Source organism: Zonotrichia albicollis, chromosome 1 (assembly GCF_047830755.1).
Source record: "Zonotrichia albicollis isolate bZonAlb1 chromosome 1, bZonAlb1.hap1, whole genome shotgun sequence".
Lineage (NCBI taxonomy): Eukaryota > Metazoa > Chordata > Aves > Passeriformes > Passerellidae > Zonotrichia > Zonotrichia albicollis.
The window spans coordinates 24,385,073-24,407,365 of record NC_133819.1 but is presented as its reverse complement, the minus strand read 5'-3'; the positions used below and the strand labels follow the sequence as shown (position 1 = coordinate 24,407,365).

Below are 22,293 nucleotides of genomic sequence, written 5' to 3'. Positions count from 1 at the left end.
ATAGTGAAATGAAGGGAAAATTATGTTAAAATATCAGCTGTTTTTTTCTTTCAAGCACTACCAGTATCTTCATTCAAACGACAGGAAAGGAGATGATGGTAGCACTGTGAGAGACCACCACCCTTCACATGTGCTGCTTCATCTCTCATCAGGACATGGAAAGTCTCTGCTGGAGGCTTTTTCCACCTTTCATTAGAGACAAGCTAATTACAGAGCTCGCTGGAGTGGTGGGAGAAGGGAGCAGGTTCAAGCCCCAGATCTCCTGGCCATGTCCATGTACCCACTCTCTGTTCAGCTTCTCCTGACTAAATCCATCAGTGGAAGACTGTGCAAACCTCAAACACACATCTACCCAAATCCAGGCAAAATATTTCAAAGCCATGCTGGAGAGCCTATCCACAGAACTCAGCATGAACCCCAGACAGCTTCAAACTACGACAGAAGACCTGAGGATGCCTCCTGAATAATTATCATGCAGGCACAAGGTACAACATGGAACGGGCCTCTCTCTCCACCTTCCACACTGTGCTGTGCATTTTTCCTCGCAGAAACCACACTATGCTATAGATCTAGATCGTGGCTTCTGCAAAGGCAAAAATCTCCTATAATCTCATCACTTTAGTTTTTTCATCTTAAATTGTTTCAAAGTCTGAAACCTGGGAGCAATTAAAACCTGTCAAACCTTTAGCAAGATCAGAGTTGGAAGATTTTTCTAATCCTCAGCATTTACATGTTTTTTGTTTCAGACACATAACTAAACTGCTTGAAAAATATCTTTAGGGAAAGTCCAGTTCATTATCTTCTTCTGTTTTTCCAATTGCCTTACAGAAAATGGATATTTTCCCTCCCTTCCCTAATTTAGCAGGCAGCACCAGAGAATCTGTGTAGTAGCCAGATTCTGATCCATCTCTAAGATGATACTCTGAAGTCCCTGGAGCTGCTTATGGGTTATACAATACAGTGACTTTACAGGCCAGGCCAATTCTTGCACAATCAGTTTGCAGAAGCATGTTCAGTGGGCACCTCCAAAACTCAGGATTCCTTCAGTTTTAAATGTACCATCCAGCAGAACTTATAGCATCTTTCATGTGCATTAAAGATCTGCTGGAGACTTTAAACTGATGATGAAGCAAACTTTTCAAAGACCAAAATACTCATCCATCTTCCAGGAAAGAAGAAACTGGATTCTCTGTAGAAAGAAATAAATGCAAAAATGGAATAAAGTGAAATTAGTGTCCTGAAAATAGTTACGAAGTTCTACCGGAAGGAGCAAAACATTTCCTGTCAAAATGAGTTGTATATAAAGAATTTTACTCCTGGTGTTTGTTTCCTCTTGTATTCTCCTCTTTCCACATCCTCTTTTGGGGCTATGATGACACACAGTTTCAACCTGGGCAGAGGCAGAGGATGGGATTCCCAACATTGTGTAGGGAAGGACATGGGTTTAAAATGTAGGAAACTCCCTTTATTCTTGAGAGAATCGAGTTTATCTGGGCATCTCATTAGTGTGGTGCCAGGGAGTCCAAGTAAGACCTGTCCAAAGGTAACAAGCGCATAATTGTTTCCTTTATAGGTCCAGTAGCTCACAGGTTTTACAGGAACAACCAGAAGGTACAGCTTACACAACCTTTCCTATGCAGAAGCATGTAAAAGAATAATACAATCCACAAAGAGGTCAGAGGACGCATCATGATCGGCACAAACACCCCCCGGAATACAAAGCTGCCAAAATCTTTTTTGAAATGCATCACTGCTACAAGTATCAGCTGCTATAATTATTTTCTTTTAGTAATGCAGAATCCAACATGCAGAATATGAATTAGCGTAAGGCTTTATAAACAAATATATAGAAATTTTACATGGTTCCTTTTTGTTCTTCCAAACAACCCCAAGCACAGTGTCACTCTCCCCCCAGCAAAACTGTCCTCCCTCAATGGTGCAAAAGGACCTGGTTAAAACCAAAAGAAAAAACAGCTTCAGTGTGATTTTTTTTTTTTTAATCATGTGCCAAGTATGACAGCAGCCTTGTGCACAGGAAGCATCTGGACACACTGGAAAGAATTTCCTGACCAGCTCTGAGTGACAAACTCAACTAACAGCTCTTTCAAACCAGCTACAGAAGAGCAAGTTGCTCCCATGCTATCGCTCTCGGGGAAAAACAAAACATAAAAGTGGGGGGGATGGGAGGGGAAAGAGCCCCTAATTATTCTACCTAAAACAAGCAAACAACCAAAGACCAAAAAGCCAGTAAATGGATTCAGAGGCCTTTTTCATTACTTTTTCGCAAAATATTTTTATTGCCTTCAGTCCTTTCAAAGTCAGTTAAAATAGAAGAAGTAGCAAATAGAGTTTGTTTGGGAAGTTACACAAGGACCCACCAGAATCCTCTCAAGAGGGAAAAAAAACCAAGAAGAAAGAGATGAGGCTCAGTGGGAAACACAAGTAGATAGAGGTGGTTGAAAACAATTGGTAAGATTTAGAAAATAAATATGGATAGTAGTAAAAGACACGTTCACAACCATTCCAACATACAAAGATGGAGAAAAATACAAAAATTAACTTGGCAGTGCTGGGTTAATGGTTGGACTTGATGATCTAAGAGGTCTTTTCCAAACTTTATGATTCTCTGACTAATTAAAGGCTTCCTTTCTTGGGCTGTGGACGGATCCTGAACAAGTTGTAATATGTATTGTGAATGTTTTTGCCAGGCTCAGACTCCAGCACACGGAGCAGTGGTAGATGTGTTATTCAGGGGAGAGTTGGTGAGGCCACAGAGTACAAGAAACTGTGAAATGGTGTATTCACCTGCTAAGTGAGCAGCTGAGGATCAGAAATACAATTACTCTCCCTGCAGTAACTGTGGATGGTGCCACCATCTGTATATTTATTTAACATTCTCTGGATTCCTGTTAAACTTTGCTCCTTGTGTTTTCCATGAAATGAGTTTCACTGGTTATACATAATGTAAAAAGGAAAAAAAAATCCTTTCAGAAGGATTATTACTCACAGATCTTCTGCTCTGCTGAGAGACCCCTGTTCTTGAATAATAAAGCAATGGTGAGAACAGTCCCGTTCATTTCCTCTGACACACAGTATAGGAAGCAGAAGAAATGCTGCCTAAAGTCACCTTCAAAGAATTTTAAAGCATTCAATGATGCCACAAAAAACTCCAATACTTTCTCCTGTGGTACACATCCATGGAAATTTTTCATTAATCCCATCTTTGCTCCTCCTTTCAGGTGTACAAGTGAAGCTGATTTGTAAATGGTTGAGGCTCTGGGCAGGTGCCCATTTTCTGCCAGTTCTCAGGCTCAAGGGGAGTACAGAGGTGGTGCTGTTCCAAAGGTCCCACGCGAGAAGCTCCTGCCCTCCTCCAGAGTCATGCCACGTTCCTGGCTCCAGCTGCCCAGCACTGAAGGTATCTCCCAGGGCAGGCAAGACCACAGAGTAGGTTTGTTGTCTCATGGAAAATTATAGCTACTGCACTAGAGATAACAGGAGTCAGCAATTCTAGGCCACCCAGGAAAGGCACAAAGAGAACAAACAGACACATTCTTCAGGAAATACACAGTCCTGCAAGAAGTACTTTGTTTATCACAAATGGCCTCCCATGCCTATGCTTAAGAAAAAAAACAAAGGGGAAAAAAAAACCAGAAAAGAAACCTGACACTGAGATCTTACTTCAAAACTTCTTCTATAAAACAGAAAACTTAAATTAAATTTCAGTGTATGTACAACTCTGGTGATTGGAAGAACACTGTCTCTCACAGTTGGTCCACACTTCTTATGTGTACTGACATGTAAGCATAAGAAGTGCATTTATACTTTCAGAAAGCTATTAAATTATCCTATTTATATATATGACAGATGTCAAGAATCCTGAGGCTGGGAAAAGACAGTTATGTGTAAATTAGATATATTTGTAACACCCAGGTTTTTCAGTATAACCTCATTCATTGGCCAAACTTTGTCAAGAGACAGTCTTGCTATTTGATCTACAGAAGTAAAGAATAAACAATACGCCTCTCATAAAAACTTCCTGAACAATATGTCATATTTGATGTCTCAATCCCTATATTCTTTTCAGGCGTTATATTATTTCATATTTCTTTAATATATTCAACTGTTCTCTTTAGTGTACATTCTTCTCTTATTCGCAACTATAAAATCAAGAACATCAGATTTTTATCAGATATATCTCTTTGAAAATCCCCAAGCCCAACAATTTCCTACAAAACTAGAGGGAAGTCAAGCACAACAGAGGACAGACTCCCCTGCACAACCCAGAGTAGAAACAGGGGCAGAACAGTGGCAGCTGCTTGTAACACTTTCATCTCAGATTCTAAGTGCTCCAAGTCAGATTCAAGACACCACGTGGGTCTGACAGTTTGTGCAAAGCCTGTGATTCATGGAAGGGAATTTGGCATGGCAGGTCTGCTGTGAGTGAAATGTGTGTCAAGAGCTCAAGCATTAATTGCACATACATAACTGAGCATTTGCTACCAGTAAGATGCTTCTAACTTTATCCAGGAAAGAGACATTTTAAATTGCCTTCTGAATATAATTTTGACATAACCTGTACACATACCAGATTTCAGAAACTCCTACATCTGACCCTAAGGCATTGTTATTAGCACACCTAAACTGCATGAAGTACTGCTGTGTTCTTCATTACAAGCCACAAGTGTGAGGATTTGCCTTATCTGAAGCACAAAAGCAGAATCCCAGGAACTAATCTGATCCCTCTATCAACAACACATTTAAAGGAAGATTATCTCTTCTGCAAAGACTGGGTGTCCTTGAGTAAGTCAGTTCTCTGCTGGCTGCTATTGGTAGCTGAACAAGCTATTCCCAGAGGTAACACTGCATTTCCCAACCAGCCATGAAGAAAAGAAACACAACCTTTTCCCAAGTCAGATTCACAGTTAAAGAAAAACCAAAGGTGAACTCAAGTGCTCATTTCTCTCTCTGATCAGAAATACCTGATGATCTCTGAAATGTAGCAAACTGTCCCCACCTTACCATGTTCAACTGAATTTCATCATGCACTTGCAAGATACTAGATGGGACTTGAATAGTCAACATTTCACAATAGTGGAGAAGGGGAAAAAATCTCAACTACACAAAACTCAGGTGTATATACACATACAAACCTCTGTTTTCCTGAGATTTCAATCCAATCCACTGAATTAGAAGGTCCAATAAGCATCTGAAATTTCTTATACTTATCTGATCAAGGTCTCCAAAACCCTGCCACACATCACAATTTTTGTCATCAAATTGATTCAAACAAAGCAGTGACTGATTTGGTCTACTGCTTTTTAAGGCCTATCAAAATTATTTCTTGATTGCAAAACAGGTATAGATTATAGCTGGTAAACACTTGAGAGTGTTGATTTATTGGTTCATTGGTGTCTGAAAGCATGGCCCAAAGGCTTCCCTTGCAAACCTTTAGAGTGCAACTCCTATTTATTAATGATTATTGCACTCTTTTGTAAGTGGGAAAAAGATCAAGCAGTCAATTCAGCTGACTATACTTAAATCTGCTAAACCAAGAACAAGTGCTGCAGCTGGTCCATTACTGCCACGCAGGAACAGTTTGGGGTAAATTAATTCACTTCTGACAAATCTATCGCTTCTAATTCTATCCACAGAAGTACCTGAACACCTTCCATTTCCTTTCTAGGTTACCATCGAATCCTGTTTCACCTGAACTACTAAATCCCTTTCTAGTTATTGCTCCTCCCAGGTCCTTCTATGCTCATTCTGTGTAACAACAAGGCTTAGTATTACAGAAAGGGAAAAAAATAACCCCATACATTTTTCCAAGTGATTCTCCATGCCCAAACTCTCACAAGGTCTCATTTTAGCAGATAAATGTATACTTGCAAAGAAAACAACAGAATTAACCATAAAGAATAGTATAGATCTATAGTCCCTCCCCACATTCAACACAGAGACACTTGTAATGAACAGACTTTCTGAAGGAAAGTTATCATTTTCCAATTGCAGTGCAATCATACACTTGAAACATTATTTTTGTTTTATTAGATGCTTCTCTGTCTGATGTGACAAGAAGGTAATGACTATTCCTTTCTCCAATCCCAAATCTGGCGTTTGTCCCAGCAGTAGAGGAAGGGGACTGACAGTGTAGAACTACACTTTCCCATCCATGTGCAAATCCTACCACAGTGACTTAATTTTCGTGAAATATACAAGAACCTATTTTCTACGTTCACTGATAGGTGTCTGACAGTAATAAATGCAGGCTACTATTTGGACAAACTTGCCATAATTATTTCTAGATGCTAACGCATTCCACTAAATATTCCTACAGTACCGCCAGTGTAAACACTAATGAAACACCCAGGGCAGGCATCATTATCACTCATGTGATGCCATGGGAATATGCAGGAGAGCAAACATTGCCCTCCCACAAACCCTTCTCTCCCATCCTTTACAGGATTCCTGTGCTTTTACATCAGCTGATAAAACAACTTTTAATCATCTGCATTGGCATACGCAGGCACACAGTACATTTTGAGCCTGCATTTTTGGCAATACATCCTAAAATTTAGCAACAGCCAAGGCTTTGATTCATAGGCCATAAGATCACAAATAACTACACAGATACTTTCCACTTTTAATCCAGTATCACATCTAATCTGCACATAGAACAGTTCAAAGAATATGTCTTGCCCACTTCCCTTAGCAAAACAGACAATGGCAAACGACCAAGACTGGTTAAATATTTCTGCTGCCTGCCCTAACATTCTCTGCCCTTAGTTTTGGGACTGGCAGTAGCTCAAAAACTCATAATTTTATCATTTATGAAGAAATACACAGTAAATACAAATGAAGAATAATAAATATATAGGGATGCTGGTTTTTTCTTCTAAATCCTGAGTGAAGTAAATTTATGCACATTTTGCATACAGCAAAAATACACTTTTTATGCATAAATGATATTCACTTTTCACCATGTATTTTACTAGTAGGAAGAATCTTGCAATGTAACAGAAAACAAACTCTTTCCTAAGGAAAACTAACATATGCACTATTTTTGAGTCATGTAAAGAATACCAGAGCAGAGAAATTGTTCAAAGAGAAGACTCTTTCTCTGGCAGAGAACTGACCAGACAGTAAAAATTAAATATACTGATGATCTTAAAAATTCTCCAATTATGGGTGCATGTCTGAGCTTTGCCCACAGTGTTTACACAACCTCCAATGAACATCCTGAACTACAGCCAATATTCACTAGAACCAACTACTGCATAAACAACTGTGAAAAAAATATACAGGAAAAGCTTTTTCAAGTTTGTAGCCTCAACTGCATACAGTGGGAATTGATAGAGCTTTTGCAATACAAATAGTGCCCCAAATCAGTTCTCCACACAGAGAAAGTTTCCAGTGATAAGGGACACATGTAAGGCACGTTCTTTTAAAAACCTGACTCCCATGAAGCAGGTCATTGTTCATAAAGGGAATGGTGTTTACACAGGAAAAAGTCTACTTTCAACAAATCTAAAATCCAACAGATGTTTCCTTCCATCTAAGCAAAACAAGTTTGTGACCCATTTCTGCCCAATCAGAAAATTTCAAAATTATTTCTGCAGGGAAAAAAACCCTCCATATTTGACAGAATGATCTTGGAAAACAAATTCAATAAAACTTGTATTTCAAAATATAAACTATTACTAAAGTGAACTAACTTTAAAAAAATAATCAGTGCTCTTTAAAGAGAATGTCTTATGATCTGGATTTGAAGACATACAAGATGATAATTTTGGTTTGTGAAAGAGAAAGTAGGGCAGACTGTTAACTCACAAGTGCTCTGCATTGCAATTGCTCTCCTCAAATCAATTTACTCTCCCTTCTTCTCCTGCAACACCCCTCCAAAGCTCCTGCCTGCTCTTGGTTTTTTCATGTTTCGTAAGACTTCTCTTCCTCTGCAAACAGCAACTAAATAACAGAAGTGGCTGAGCAGAGTATAAAAGTGGACCTTTTAATTCTATTTTACGGTATACATTAATCATACAGCAAGTCTAAGGACTGTGTAGAAGTGTAGAAGACAAAGAATTTCAGGCTTTGCCAAAGTTGTGCAGTTGCATACAGTGTGCACACCTTACTTTGACTAAGGTGTTATACACCTTACTTTGACTTACCATCAGGAGAAAGTTTCAGGACTTTCAAGATGTACCTGGTGGCATTACACCATTACAGAGCAAAGCTGGATCTGGTGACGTCCTGTTGCACAACTGAATGCTGCAAAGACAGCAGCTTCCAAGGAGTTTGTGCACTTTCTGTGCCCAACAATACTGAACTGAGATGGATTACAGGTTGCTGAGGATTTTATCAATTTTTTATACCTTTTATAAAACGTAGCTGCAGAGGTCAAATAAATTATATTAACAGCTAGATGCAAACATTAAAGCCGAAGTTAAAATAGTCTTAAAATGAGTATGACAAGTGTAATAAGTGCATGCAACTCTCTGTGCCACCTGTACCTCCACGAGTCCCTTCTTCACTGGATTTTACTCCAGTTATTTCTTGTTCAGATATTTTGTGAGTGTTATACAAAGTTCCCACCTCTGTATTGTATGTGCAGCACCTTCAGCACTGAGGTTCCTAAACCCAGCTGAAGCCTCTGCATGCCCTGAGATGAATATAAGAAGGCAGAACTGAAATCTGCCAGCCATGCAATGCACCATTATTACACCCAACACGATTATCAGCAATGCAAAGGAGACCCACTGAGATGCAATTCAAATCTGCCTATCAAACAATTATGGCAGAAAGTAGAAGCGGTTTTCTCTCTCCCCCAGTAATCCTATTTGTCCTTTAAATAGATCTTAAGCATAATCTTGAACTGTCAGCATTTCTGTAAAGAAATACCAGCTCAGACCTAATTGGATTTGTCAGACAACCACAGCCCAACAGTTCTCTGAGATCTAACAGCTGAACAGCTGTGGGAAAAGCTTTCACATTATAACATAAGAATTTGAGTTCATTTCAAGAGGGAATATTTCCTCTGAAATTAAGTGATAAAAAGACACAATTTGTTGCACAGAACCCTGTGCCTTAGCAATATCATGATGTGGTGTAGCATAGCCGAGATTATGTGAGCTACCCCATAGAGAAAATTAACTGCAGTTAACTGTTAAACACTTTGGGCTGCTCTGAATGCAGGGAAATGGGGGTAAAGCAAATCACCGAGAATTGTGACTTGAACATATAACAGAAGCATTTGAAAAGAAAACAAGTATATATTATATCACATATTAAAGAAATAGATAGCAGAATATGTATTTTAGCTGAAGAGCAGAAATACCTCCTATTCCTCTGGACTTTTTGGGTCACCAACATATATAAACAAACACACAAAAACCTGCTCTCTGTATCTTCAGCCTCCCGTTCTGTTCAGGCTTCTGTGGGATGGAATAATGCATTTTAAAGACAATCTGGGGATAATGGCCAAAAGGCCACACTATCCTCATCCTTTGAAGTGATGGAGAGGTTGCATGTTAAGTCAGTACAATAAGCCAGATCTTAAAATGCTTCCAATGCCTACAAATTGTGGTTTCTTTAATGAAGATCTGGATTATTTCATACCTATCTGGATGCAGAAGAAAAGTTCTTATACAGATTTTATGTTGAAAATTGAAGTGATGTTCATTTCCCTAATTTTAAAATAATAGTCATACAGGTTTTAACATTTGCATTTAGAAGAATATCATCTTAAGGATGCAACAATGTTATTTTGTGTATTTGCAGAGTTAGTAACTCTGTATGTGACTGAGGAACATAAGCAAACTTTGCACTGAATTCCAACCCATGCCTTGACCTGGGGCAAAAGTGAATTAATCTTTTGAGTCTATCATTATTAATAGTCAGGAGTTACACACTTACTTACCTGTTGGCTTATCCACACCAAGGAATCCAGCCTGTCCCAGGATTTTAAACACTTTATGTGCTGGGAACTGTCCTTCTTCTTCCCACTTATCCACAAAGGGATTAATCTCCTTGTCAATGATCTAGATTTGGAAAAAAAAATTTGCACAAGTTATAAACACAGGCATCCTGCACAACAACTTTTGACTACTTTCACCTAAAAACTGCAATTCAAAAAGAAAAAGGAAATATATATTGAGAAAAGCCCACTAATTTTCTTACTTCCTGATGGATATCCTTATTTTCCACTCACCCACAGCTATTACAACAAATGTAATCAGGCAAATGTAAATAATTATTTTAACAATTACTACTAGAACAGGTCATCAGGGCAAATTTAAGCCTCTCCAAGGTCTATGAAAATGGCTCTTTCCCTCATCCTTTGTTACCTTTTTGGGTACAGTTTCTTTAAAGTGACAGGAAAGGAAATCTGGATTATCCTTAAAATAACCTTGGCAAAAAAGGTTGATCTGTTCTTGATGACCATACACATTTCCAAGAAAGTCAAGTAGAAGAGAATAATTTCCTCTCCCTCTGCCTGAAACACTCTGCAGGAAGTTGGTGCTGTTTGGAGCATGTCTGTATTTAGACTTCCCCAGAAGTCTGACAGAATAAGTACTGGAAAAGTATGACCTTCTTCCAGAATTGATAATATTCCAAATCTAGTCCCTGAGCAGCTCTTGTCTGTGCTACTGCTAGGGGTGCACACCTTCCAAAAGTCAGTGTCCTGAGCTGCCTGACTACAGTCCTTACACTGTTCAGGCTGCAGCGCGCCCTTCCCTTCCCTTTGCAAGCAAAACACATCTGCAGTACAGCCACTACATTCAGCAACTCTTTCAGGTTTCAGGGCACAAGAGTTGGATGTTTCACTCCACAAAGTCCCAGATTTCCATGGCTATGGGAAAGGAGCAAAGAGGGCGGCCTGCAGGTGTGCTCTTGCTGCCCATCATGAGGCGGCTGGGTTGTGCCCACCTCCACCCAGCTCTGCAGCCCAAAGCAGGCCTCGGCACAGGCTGCTCTGCAGCCAAGGGCACCACACACCTCGGTCAGCCTCACAAGGGGGTCCAAATAGGAAACATCCTCCCCCCAAACTAAACCCTACCAAAACAAACACCAGTTCCCAAGAGAAAGGTAATGCCTTTAACCTGGGACCATGATTTAACTACTATGCTGTTTCATGAAGAGAGAACTTGTTATTTCAAGAATTTACTCCTCTTAGTCTTCTTTCCCCACTAAATAAACAAGTCCTGTGGTGCTAACTATTTCTTGAGCTGGAAATAGAATCCTCTCCCTCCATGACTGCTGTGTTCTTGAGACCCTCCGAAACCTTCTTCCAAACTATGTATTTATTGCACATTCTTTGGAGAATTTCAGCCCATATATGGCTGCGTTCTGTCTTCCAGCTGGCCACAGAAATAAGCATACTTGAATGCTGGTAACAGGAAAATCACTTTTTCACTTCTCTCACCAAATTCTGAGAAATTCATATACTGAATGTTCAACTCATTCAGTAATTATCATCTCTCTCTCACTGTTATATTGATTAACACAGGCCTAATGATCAGTAGTAAAAAAATACTTGGCAGAACCCTATCTAGGAGAGCTCACATTTCTCTTCAGTATTACCATGTCCCATATGCTCAGACCCTAAGATGCTGACCCTCAGTGTTGAAGGTGGTTACACCTTTTTGGCTGTTGTCTGGTAATGCTCATTGGACTGAAACACCCAGGGAAAGAGCATACAAAAAGTTATTCAAGTATTTTGATGGATCTTGGCAAAAATATGTGGTGAATATGCTACCATAGTTTTGTTTGTTGTAGCTGGTACTGGGCCAAGTTTTTTTGTAGCCTACATACAAAGCTACCTTTGAAGTTAAGCACATTCTCAATGACTAAGCCATGATTTCTGCAGGTTTGCTCCTGTGCCTTTGAGCAAAATTCAAATTGCTTAACAGAACTGATTTATTACCAGGTGAGTTTGCCACATTGAGTAAAACAAGATCTTCCTTGCATGATACAATTAAACCCCCAAAGACAACCTCATTGCATAAACCACAAATTGTGTATGGCCTTAATTTTTTTTTTTAATCAAAGTCCAGATATTAATAGCCACAGTTTCTTCTTAGCTACTGGACCATTCACTGTGGTTTTATGGAACACCTTTCCTTGTACAACCTCATAAAAACATAAGCCAAATTCCTGAAGAACTACAGTACTCCTCAACTGGCTGGTGCTTCAGCACTGATTACTGGGTATTGTCATCCCTTCCTAGAAAAGCTAATTGAAACAAGGAGAGGTATTTTTAAAGAGTCAAGCCAGCAGTGACAGAATGATCACAAAATTAAATGTTTAAAACCTTGCTGCAGACAGGTCAAATAACGCTTTGTACTTTAACCATCTGATTTGTCCCCTCCCTTGGCTTTAGCTATTTCCTCACATTTGTGCCCTCAGAAAAATACTTTACACTTGAACTTCAGGCAAATATTATGTAGGGATCTTAACTTAAACCCTAATGTATCCATGCAGTGTTTGGCAATTGCACAGAAGCAAGCTTTCAGCAGTATGTGAGCATCTGGTCTGCTTATTTATATGTGCTTTATCATGAGAAACATTGAAATCATGAGTGCCAGCATTTAGACTTCCATTGCCAGCATACCAACTATAACAAGATCTAAAACTTTTAACAGTAGAAATATTTAGCACAGCATACTACAGATGTCATCTGACAGATATTGCCAGCCACAAAAGAAATCTTTCCACCTGATCTAGCTGGCCAAATCTCAATGGCATTTGGGATGTAAAGTTGATTAAGGAGCCATATAACTATCTCACCTGCTGAAGTACCAGTATACCAAAACAAAAAATGTTCTTTTCCTGACAGCAAGGGCACAGTACATCTTATGTGAACTGTGTGTTGGAACAGTCTGTATGGAACTGGTGTTTTTCTCAGGCTACTTCATCTGAACAATAGAGATGCAAACCTAAAGGACCAGGCTCTGGAGGCAGCCTTGGTTTAGCCTGCATCCCAGCATGAGCTCAGGCTGCTCTCTGGGGAGCCTCCAAAAATGCCCTCAGGGCTCTTATCAGCTGTGAATTATTAAAAACACTCTGGATACTTGCCAGAGTGGAAATGGATCAAGCCAACAAATTTACTTCATGTTGAATGATGGTATGAAAAATAAGTGTTTTCATTAGAAACTGTCTTGACAAAGTTTTGTGAAAACAGCACCTGTAGCTTCCTGCCCAGGTCTGGGGAAATGTCATGGCAGGGTTGGAGAGGGGACAGAGACATAAATTCAGATTTTTTTAGAAACAGGTAATTTTAGTTTTTCTTCGGAAAAAAAGCAATGAAAATATCCCCCCAAATCACTGCCACAGTTTTGACTATTTTCACTGAAACTTAGTACGTTATTTAAATGAGAAAAGTAACAAAAATACATTATGCTGATGCTGTGTTTTTTGCTGATATTGTAGTTGTATCAGCAACCACCCAGAAATATTAGAAATGCCATTTAATTTTGAATTCTAAAAGAAATGCATTCTACAACAGTAGAAACTGTACCTTAATTAATTTGGGTACTGAGAGTATGTACAGATGACTTCTACAGCAATTAAAGATTATTTTTCATTATTCACCAGCATGTTTACCTCCTATCATGCAATTCAGAAATTAAAGACCACACCAGTTCTACACACAATATCTCTTCTAAGTACCCCTTGTAAGACTGCACAATGTACAGTTTCAGCACAGTATTAGCAAGATGATGAATTTTGAAACAAGAAACTGAATTCTTAAAAAAAATTACACAAATTTTTACTACAGCTTCCTGTGAGTTACACCTCAGCTGAGATTAGACTAATTTATTAGAGAAGCAAGAGAAAATGTCTAAGAAAAAGGTATTTTGGATTAAGAAGATTAAATGGAGTTTGTGGAGCCAGGATTAGATTAGATGTTAGGAAGAAATTCTTTACTCAGAGGGTGGTAAAACATTGGAACAGATTGCCCAGAGAAGTTGTGGATGCCTTGTCCCTGGAAGAGTTCAAGGTCAGGTAGAAAGGGGCCTTGAGAAAGCTGATCTGGTGTCCAACATCCCTGCCCAGAGTACGGGGCCTCCAAGTAGATGACTTTTAAGGTCCTATCCAACCCAAACCATTGTATGATTCTATGATTTTATGACATAACTGTTCCATATTATGTTAGGAGCAGAATTTTTTCCCATTTAAATCAAGTTACAGTAATTGAACTTAGCTCTATTGCTATAATAATCAAACAAGACACAGTTAATAGGATCTTTAATGTAAAAAGTAAATAAATAAACAACAAACCACTAATGACAGTTCTTGAGTGGTTATAAGTAGATATTAGTGCAACAATGACTCAAACAAGAGGAAATAGACCAGAGATTTCTTTGCTTTCTATATCACCAATAAATAAAGCAAATAATTAATAGCCTTCAAAACTACATTTTCCCTTCAGTTTTAATCTAAACCACAAGGAGTAATGACTGCACTGTGAGACAACTCAGCATTGTAGCAACACTGTGCTGAGGTCAAGGTAGTACTTTAGAAAGATGGTAAGGCAAAAAAAAAAAAAAACCAAAAAAAAACCCCAAAGCTGAAGTGGGCAAACCCATGGGCCACACATTGGTGCCACCAAAGCTGGACACCAAAACCCAGCCCAGGGGTGCAAGGCAGCCAGGACCCTACTGGTGAGCTCCTGACTGGCCACACGTGCAGCCTGTGCAGGTCTTCTCAGCTGCTGCACACGAAGACCTAGGGAAGGTTCAACCCCATGATGATATGGGGTTGAAATGAAAAAGTTCCATTTAAAACTAGACATCCATTTCATGACCCTGTGAAAAACATGTGGGAAAAAAAAGTCCCCAGTTCAAAGAGCAGCTGCCCACTTCCCACATGTTGATCTCCATCTTGGTTCCCCCAAGGCATGCATCCCAAGCACATCTGAATGAGTTTCTCAGAATATATTACTCATTTCTTCTCACTCCAGGGCTTGGAGGTCACAGCCCTCCTTGACTCTCTCAAGACTCTTCCAACGTTCTAAATAAAGTTTGATGGACAATCCTTTCCTAGGAATACTCTTCAGAAAGGTAGGGAAAGGCCACAGGGAAGGAGACTGAGGTGTGGAAACATATTAAGGACAGAGCTAGCGAGAATATAGGTGCATGAGAGAAGCAGGTCAGCTCCTTGTAGCTGCTCCCTACTAGAGAGGCTCTGGAGAGACTGAGCTTCTGCCATGGCAGCTCACTGATGAGAATGTCTATGGCACACAGCAGGCAAATCCACATCCTGCATTTGTGAAGCCCCTCCAGCACTGGCAGGATGGATGGCATGCTGTGCTCCCAGCCCCCATGACACATGCTAGGAGACCCTAGCAGAAGCCAGGAGCTGCCCCTGTGCCTGGATCACCCAGCGTGGTGGTGGAGAGCCTGGCCTGACAGGCTCAGCGCTGCGGCACAGGAGGCAATCATTCCACCTGCAATGACATCGGGTGCAGAAGCAGAGGCAGTATGTGACTTAAAACACCATAACAGGCTAAAAATAACCCCATTAAACAAATATGATTTAACCACGCAGCAGCCAGAAAATGTTCCCTGCAGTGCTAACCTTGCGGGCTCACACAAAGTTATTTAGTGCACTTTCTTCTGGCAAGCAAAATCCTTCATTACAGGCTTGCCTGTGGTCTGCAGCAATCTAGAGAGCAAAGCTGCAGCCCTCTGTTTCCTCTTTCAGGATGCACCACCAGCACAGGGCAAAGGTCTTCAGGAAGTTTTGCAGGACTGTTTTCTGGAGATTGTTTTCTTTGTGGTTGGGTTATTTGGGGGGTTGTTTGGGGTGTTGGTTTTTTTGTTGTTGTTGGTTTTGGGGATTTTTAAATACTAACTGAAACAAGGGGGATAGCCCTCAATCCTCCTATAGAAACATGAGTTGTTATTATTAGTTAGGAGCTCACCTAGGAGATCTATGTAAAATATAACTCATTGCTATGAAGGGGTCATGCCCAGATAGCAAATGTCCCAGATGCTGCTGAAACACTTCTCTGCCTCACAGACAAGTCTCCTCTTGCCCACAATATAGAAGATTTGGCATTTGCATACAATATGCATCTCTTACTCAATATTCCCAGCTGGCTACCCAGCCAAATATATCATGTGACACACCTGGGCAAATGATCAGCTACAAGAATTGTCAATGAAAAATTTGCCCTATTTGCATATGGGATTTGAGGCTGAGCCTCAATCATGATATGGAAACTTTTGTACCCTGAGCTGTCATCAGACTGTTTCTGGAAACAAGCCAAGAAAACATTTTCCATGATGATATGGGGTTGAACTGAAAAAGTTCAGTTTAAAAGTAGACATCCATTTTGTGACTCTGTGAAAAACGTGAAAAAACATCCTAGATGTAGAATTTCCTCATAATTAAAATAAAGAACAAAAGCAAAGTAATTTTGACTAAAGTTTTTCAAACATTTTATTTCCCCCTCTTTTCATACATGTTATATGCAGAAGCCAATGGCTCTACTTGGTGCCTGCAGGACAAGGTGTAGCCCACAGAGAGAAAAGAACTGAATATATCACTGAGAAGACAAAAAAAGTGGGTTTCTCCAATGCTGCTGCACAGAGCTGTGGCCAGAACTGACCTTCCAGAGAAGATTCCAACGGATTTTAAACCAATATTGAGTAGGCTTATATAAAGAAAAAACTCAGAAAATTTTCCTAATAGCTGGAAAATATAAGGCTCAAATGGGAAATACATGCAGTTAAAACTGATTAATCAGAGCACAACGATTCATTTTTGTACCTCCAACTAAGCTGTGCCACAGGCAACAAAGTATTCTGCAATCTGCTACTGCACTGGCTACCAAAGGCTGCAGTGATCACCAAATACGGCAACAAACAGTTACTAAAGGAAATTTTCCCTTTCTCAGAGGGAAAAATTAGTGGAGGGAAAAACCCCATAATGTAAGAGCTGGCAGTTTCTCATTGCATAATAAAGCATACCTGCCCTCATCTATTTTTACAAAATCTGATTTTCCTGGGGAAAAAAGCACGCACTTTATAAGTATTCTGCAATTGTGCCTGGTCTATTCATTTTTCAGTACCTCGACATGTTTCTGTTTAAATAATTGTGTTTCTTCCTTTTCACTGCAATGCAATTCCTTGCAATAAACCTAATAGGTAAAGCAAGGCTGATTACTGGTTCAGAAATTTGAATACTGATTATCTTTTGGTCCCATACATCTGACTACAGTTTTTACTTCAGGAAACCAAAAAACCCAAACCCTGAATCAACTAAAAAGTTTTTGCCAACACTTACTGAAATACTAAAATACTAAAAGTTCACCAGGGAGTGCAGAAGCACGTCCTGCCCTCCACCACATGCAGCTGCTGGCACATCTGGGGGCCCCATTCCTAAGGCAGAGAGGGCACACATCATCACCATGCTAAGAAAATGAAAGGTTCAGCCCCCTACCCTGGAGCTGAGCCCTGCTCAACCATTTCCTGAGGAATGAGAGGCTAGAAGGCAGCTCCAGCTGGGAAGGAACACACATGATCCCAGCCAACACCACGTCCTTATGTCATTTTTCCAAAGACAGTTGCAGAGACGATTTCCTCCTGTGCAGACCTGAGTGTCTTGGCAGACCCTGCACACTCACAAATACACTCCTTTCAACTGCCCTATCCAAGAGTATGGCAGAAAAGGGAGGATCCCAGAATTTGTAAAAAACCGAGTGCTGAGGGCACAGCTATTCCTGGGATCTGATAGCAGAGGCTTTTAAACCAGGGTAGTCCTACAAGACCAAAAATGTGTGCTGTGCCAATCTAGACACTGATCTGGGACAAGCATTTTGGGCAACAGGGAGCTCTGGCCACTGGAATAGTATCCAGGCTACTTGTATTGAGTTATGAAAGAGATACAAGACTGAGAAAATGACCACAGAGATTTTCTTGCACCTGCAAATCATACTTTCCAGCCCAGAGGTGCTGATTAGATAGAGTGTAATGTCCACCGGAGTCTGGCATGCTGGGGTTTGGGTCCTCCTTCTGAATCTACATCCCTGGAGGAACAAAACAAGTTCTTTCACTGCAGCCCACACCATCACATTTGAACTGTCAGACTAAACCAGTCTCAACCCCAGTTTTTTTCCTCAGGCATAAAGTGCTTATTAAGACACAATTTTAGTTCTCATAAATGCATAACTGTATTGCCTAATCAAATGTGGCAATGATAAAGCAATATAATAGCTAGATCTGAGGCACAAAAATATCCACTAGGCATAGCTGAACAAAAAAGTGTTCACTGAGAAGTCTAACTAGATACAGTGGAAATTTGTTCTAACACTGATATGAGGTAGGAAAAAAAAATCCAGTGTTAGGACATAACAACTCAATGTCAGCTCTATTCTGACACCAAGTAACAAATAGGAGCACTGATTACAAAATTGCCTTAATTGCACTTTTGCTACACACTGAAGCATTTGTACAGAAAGTGACATTTTTCTTATTATGAGAAAAAGCTTTTTACAGAGCTTGCTTAAATAAACTGTACCTCATTTTTTTTTTCCACTCCTGTTCTCCTACACTGATTTAAAAGCACTTCCTGGTAGGGCACTAGTAGATGTACTTGGTGGTCTCTCATATTACAGTGGTGTATCCCAGCTGCCTCTTCCAATGACAACAAAATTCAATGATGAAGATTTCCTCTCTGATAAATTGCTACCAAAAATTCTTGGTACCAGCACGAGAATTAGCCCCTAAATGTTTGTGTGATGTTTCTGGCAGACATGAGATGAAAAAGACTGCAATACCCCAGAACCTGGGAATACATTTTGCTTCCCTTAGACAGAAGGGCAGTCAGTGCAGAATCTGTGAGCCTTGCCAGACTATTCTCTTCCAGAAGCCTTTAACTTGGGTGTATGATAAACTAGGTTTTAAAATCGCAGGTGCCAGTCATGCAATTTTTCAGATTCAGCTGCATGTTTTCTCTCTTCCAACTTAGGGAGAAACTGGCATTTAAGGTATTCTTTCTAACACCAACAAGCTATTACTTCACCATCCTGTGGCAGGGGTTTATGATTTCTTACAATGATAAATAAACCAACTCCATCCAAGGTGCCCCAATGATAATAGTGGTCACCCTTCATTATTTTGCAGGTAGTCAGAAAGAGCCATATTATTTTTATGGAAAATTTACAGAAATTTTGCCAGAAAGTTATAGGAAATGTCAATATTAAATTCAGATCCTGCATGCTCTAATACAAAGAGACATTAACTGCTGCAAAAATCTATGGATATATATTAATAAATAGAAACTCATGACATACAAGCCAAGAGTGGCAAACAATGAAGCAGTGTCCCTTGGTGGAGTCTCATTGTCATGGGGGAAATTCTCATCCTACAGACACACAACACAGTGTAACTATACTCAGTCACCACTGGGCATAAAATGAAATGTCATTTTTACATTACATGCAGCTCTAGCAAAATGTATGCCAAATTTCAACATTTCCCAAAGCTTCTTACTCCTAATGCCAGAGAAAAAGACAAAAAAGCAGCCCACATACATTCTGTATGTATATGAATACTGTTAGACACACATATATAGAATGACTTAAACTTTTTTCTTCTAACCAGCTGTAGTAATTACTGAAGCAAGCTGTAGGTTATCAGTGTACTGCAAGCATTGTTCAAGAAGTTAAGGAAAAGTTAGGTTTTCAATTTCCAAGAGGAAGGGTGGTGACCTATAAAGCTGTAAAGGAAACCACTCACAGAATTATTTCAATACCCTTGCTAAAAACAGCCCCCTGGAATTATAAGAGTCTCTTCCTCATCCTGCTCAGAACAATTGGGAAATTATAGATCATTTAAAGTACATTAATACACTAAAAAATAAGATTAATGCAAACAAACAAACAAAAACCCAGTTCTCACTCATGGAATTGCACTGCTCATTTCTCTGATTTCTCTGGTACTCGCATCTGGATTTAGCTACTGGAAAGGGTGCCCCAGAATATATAACAGGTATACTTAAAATGTGTTGCAGATACTGCAAAGACTTTGGGGACACTTTTCAATTTATCCTAAAGTCACTGGAGAAAGGCTTAACTTAAACATTGATTGCTAGAAGCTTTGTGTGAACAACATCAGACTGGATTTGATGTAAATAGTGATTTTTCTTTTCTTCCAATATGATCAGAGCAAATCTAAAATAAGTGCTATATAAGCATTTTTTTAAATGCAGGGCAATGAAAAAGCAGGTTTATATTGTCTACTGTGATTTATTCTACAATATATTCATCACAGGGCTTTATGTGATAAATGTAGCATCACATTCCCTCTTAGCCCATGATTTAATTATCTGCACTGAACCCAGCAAGGTAGAGCATTCTGTTATCTGCACTTCAGAAGGCATGGAGGGCATAAAAACAAGGGGAAAAGGAGGGGAAAGTTTTATTTTAAAAAGCAGTGTGTCACACAACGGAGCAGCAAACACTGCACTAGCAGACACTAATATAGCTACTTCCGCTGTCCTCAATAAATACACAGCTGCAAATACTTGAGATACAAAACAATGTGTGCCTTAACCTATCCATGACAAAGAACCAGATTACCTCCTTTACAAGCTCTGTCCTTGTCCTCTGCGTTTCATAACATGAATTTTTTACTAACACAGTTGTTGTCCCTGGGCAGGTAATGAAGAGCAGCATGCCAGGGAACAAGTTCATTGGGAGATAGCTCTGCAGATACACAGATATATGGAGGCTCTCTCCAGACAGAATCAGCACAAATTTTACACAATGGTATTAACTACAAAATTCTACACTATCAATCCAGGTGAGGATTCATTTCCAGCTTCTGTTTCTTTCTGTATCATCTCATTTCTGCTTTGCAAAGAGTCCAGGAATGTAGAGTAATGAAAGTAATTTACTAAGAAAGTGACAAGTCATGGGTCTCTTTTCCTCCTTACTTGGATTTCTTTTTTATAACACAGAAGATACATCCCCTTCTCCCAAAGCTCGATGATAACAGATCTCAGTGACAGAAAATCTAACCCAAACACTGGGTTTGGGATATTTTAACACTGGAAGTGTGAAAGTTTAAAAAAATCTTACCTTCAGAAGTAACTCCACTATCTTTTGTCCACAGTGGACTGGAGGTGAAGTTTGGAAATAATTAAGCGTATTCAGGGAAACACAAGATTCTGCAAGTAATTTTTAAAAGCGTCCATGAAAGATAGGACATTCTCACATGAAAATATCTGGCAATCCATAGCATACTCACATGAAAGTATCTGGCAATCCAGAGCATACTGTTTTTAAAAAACTACAGCAGAGCACTGCACGCCAGCTAGAATTTGGAAACTTGCCTACAATCTAAGTCCTTACATTCCCTTCACCTGAACCCATTGTACATTCTTATGTGGTGGCCACAATAATAGTGTTTGACCCTTGCAGCAGGTACTGAACTCCAGCACTTTTCTCAGCAGTTCCTAGGTTAAAGGTGGATTTCTCTTTCCCACTGGTGCTCAGCCCTGCAGTGGGCACCACACCAAGGCTCCCTACAGCCGAACCTGCTGATTCTCCGCCTTTGGCATGCGCCCTGAACAGTACCACGGAGATCTACAGGTGACACTGACCTCACTGACATGGCATACACAGAGCTCGCCAGCACTACTGTTCTTGCAGGTTGTCACTTGGCACTCAATCTACACGCTACGTTACCAGAAGCGCTCCGTTTCCTCTTGATTTATGACTGAGTCTTGCAGGAGACTCCCATTATGTGTCCGTCGTGCGCCTCTAGAACGGGGCCCGAGCTCCCGCTCCGCCCCGGGCAGCACACGCCGGGCAGGGCTCTGCCACCCGGCGGGTCACCCGCAGGCAGGGCACACACGGTTCCGTTTCTGCCCTTGGCAGAGGGAAGTTTACTCATTTAAGCACATCCCGAGCCGTTCTCTCGGCTCGCTGCCCTTGCCCTGGTTCGTTCCCCGCACGGGGCGGTCAGGCCGGGTGTTCCGGGGTCCCGCCGCTGCCCGGTCGCCCCTCGGTACCTTCCGGAGGGCCTCCCGCAGGTCGCGGTGCTGCGGGGTGTCCCCGGCGAACCGCGGGGCGTCCCCGGCGTACCGCGGCCCCGAGGTGCGGCCCCGCAGCGCCCAGCCCAGGCGCCGGGCCCAGCGCCCGCCGTCGCGCAGCGCCATGGCCGCCGCCGGTGCCGGTGCCGGGCAAAGGCCGCTACAGCCGCCGTGTCCCGAAAGCCAGCCCGGGCCGCACGGCAGCCCCCGCCCCGCCCCGCCCCTCCTCCCACTCCTCTCGCCCCGGCA

General features: G+C 40.7%; 1 protein-coding gene across 3 annotated transcripts in view; it reads right to left on the bottom strand.

Moving 5' to 3' along the window:
• Positions 1-22,293, bottom strand: part of LOC102071332 (putative acyl-CoA dehydrogenase 6) — a 204,552-nt gene that overhangs the window by 60,960 nt on the left and 121,299 nt on the right. Inside the window, exons 1-2 of one of the 3 annotated variants that reach the window (XM_005480452.4) lie at positions 22,024-22,247; positions 9,917-10,037 (exon numbers count right to left, since the gene is read on the bottom strand). In XM_005480452.4, the coding sequence (XP_005480509.2) occupies positions 9,917-10,037; positions 22,024-22,170 (268 nt within the window). In that variant the 5' untranslated portion in view covers positions 22,171-22,247. Of the gene's footprint in view, positions 1-9,916; positions 10,038-17,930; positions 18,015-22,023; positions 22,248-22,293 lie in introns of those variants that run through there. The other 2 variants (XM_026795273.2, XM_026795270.2) reach the window with 2 other exon arrangements.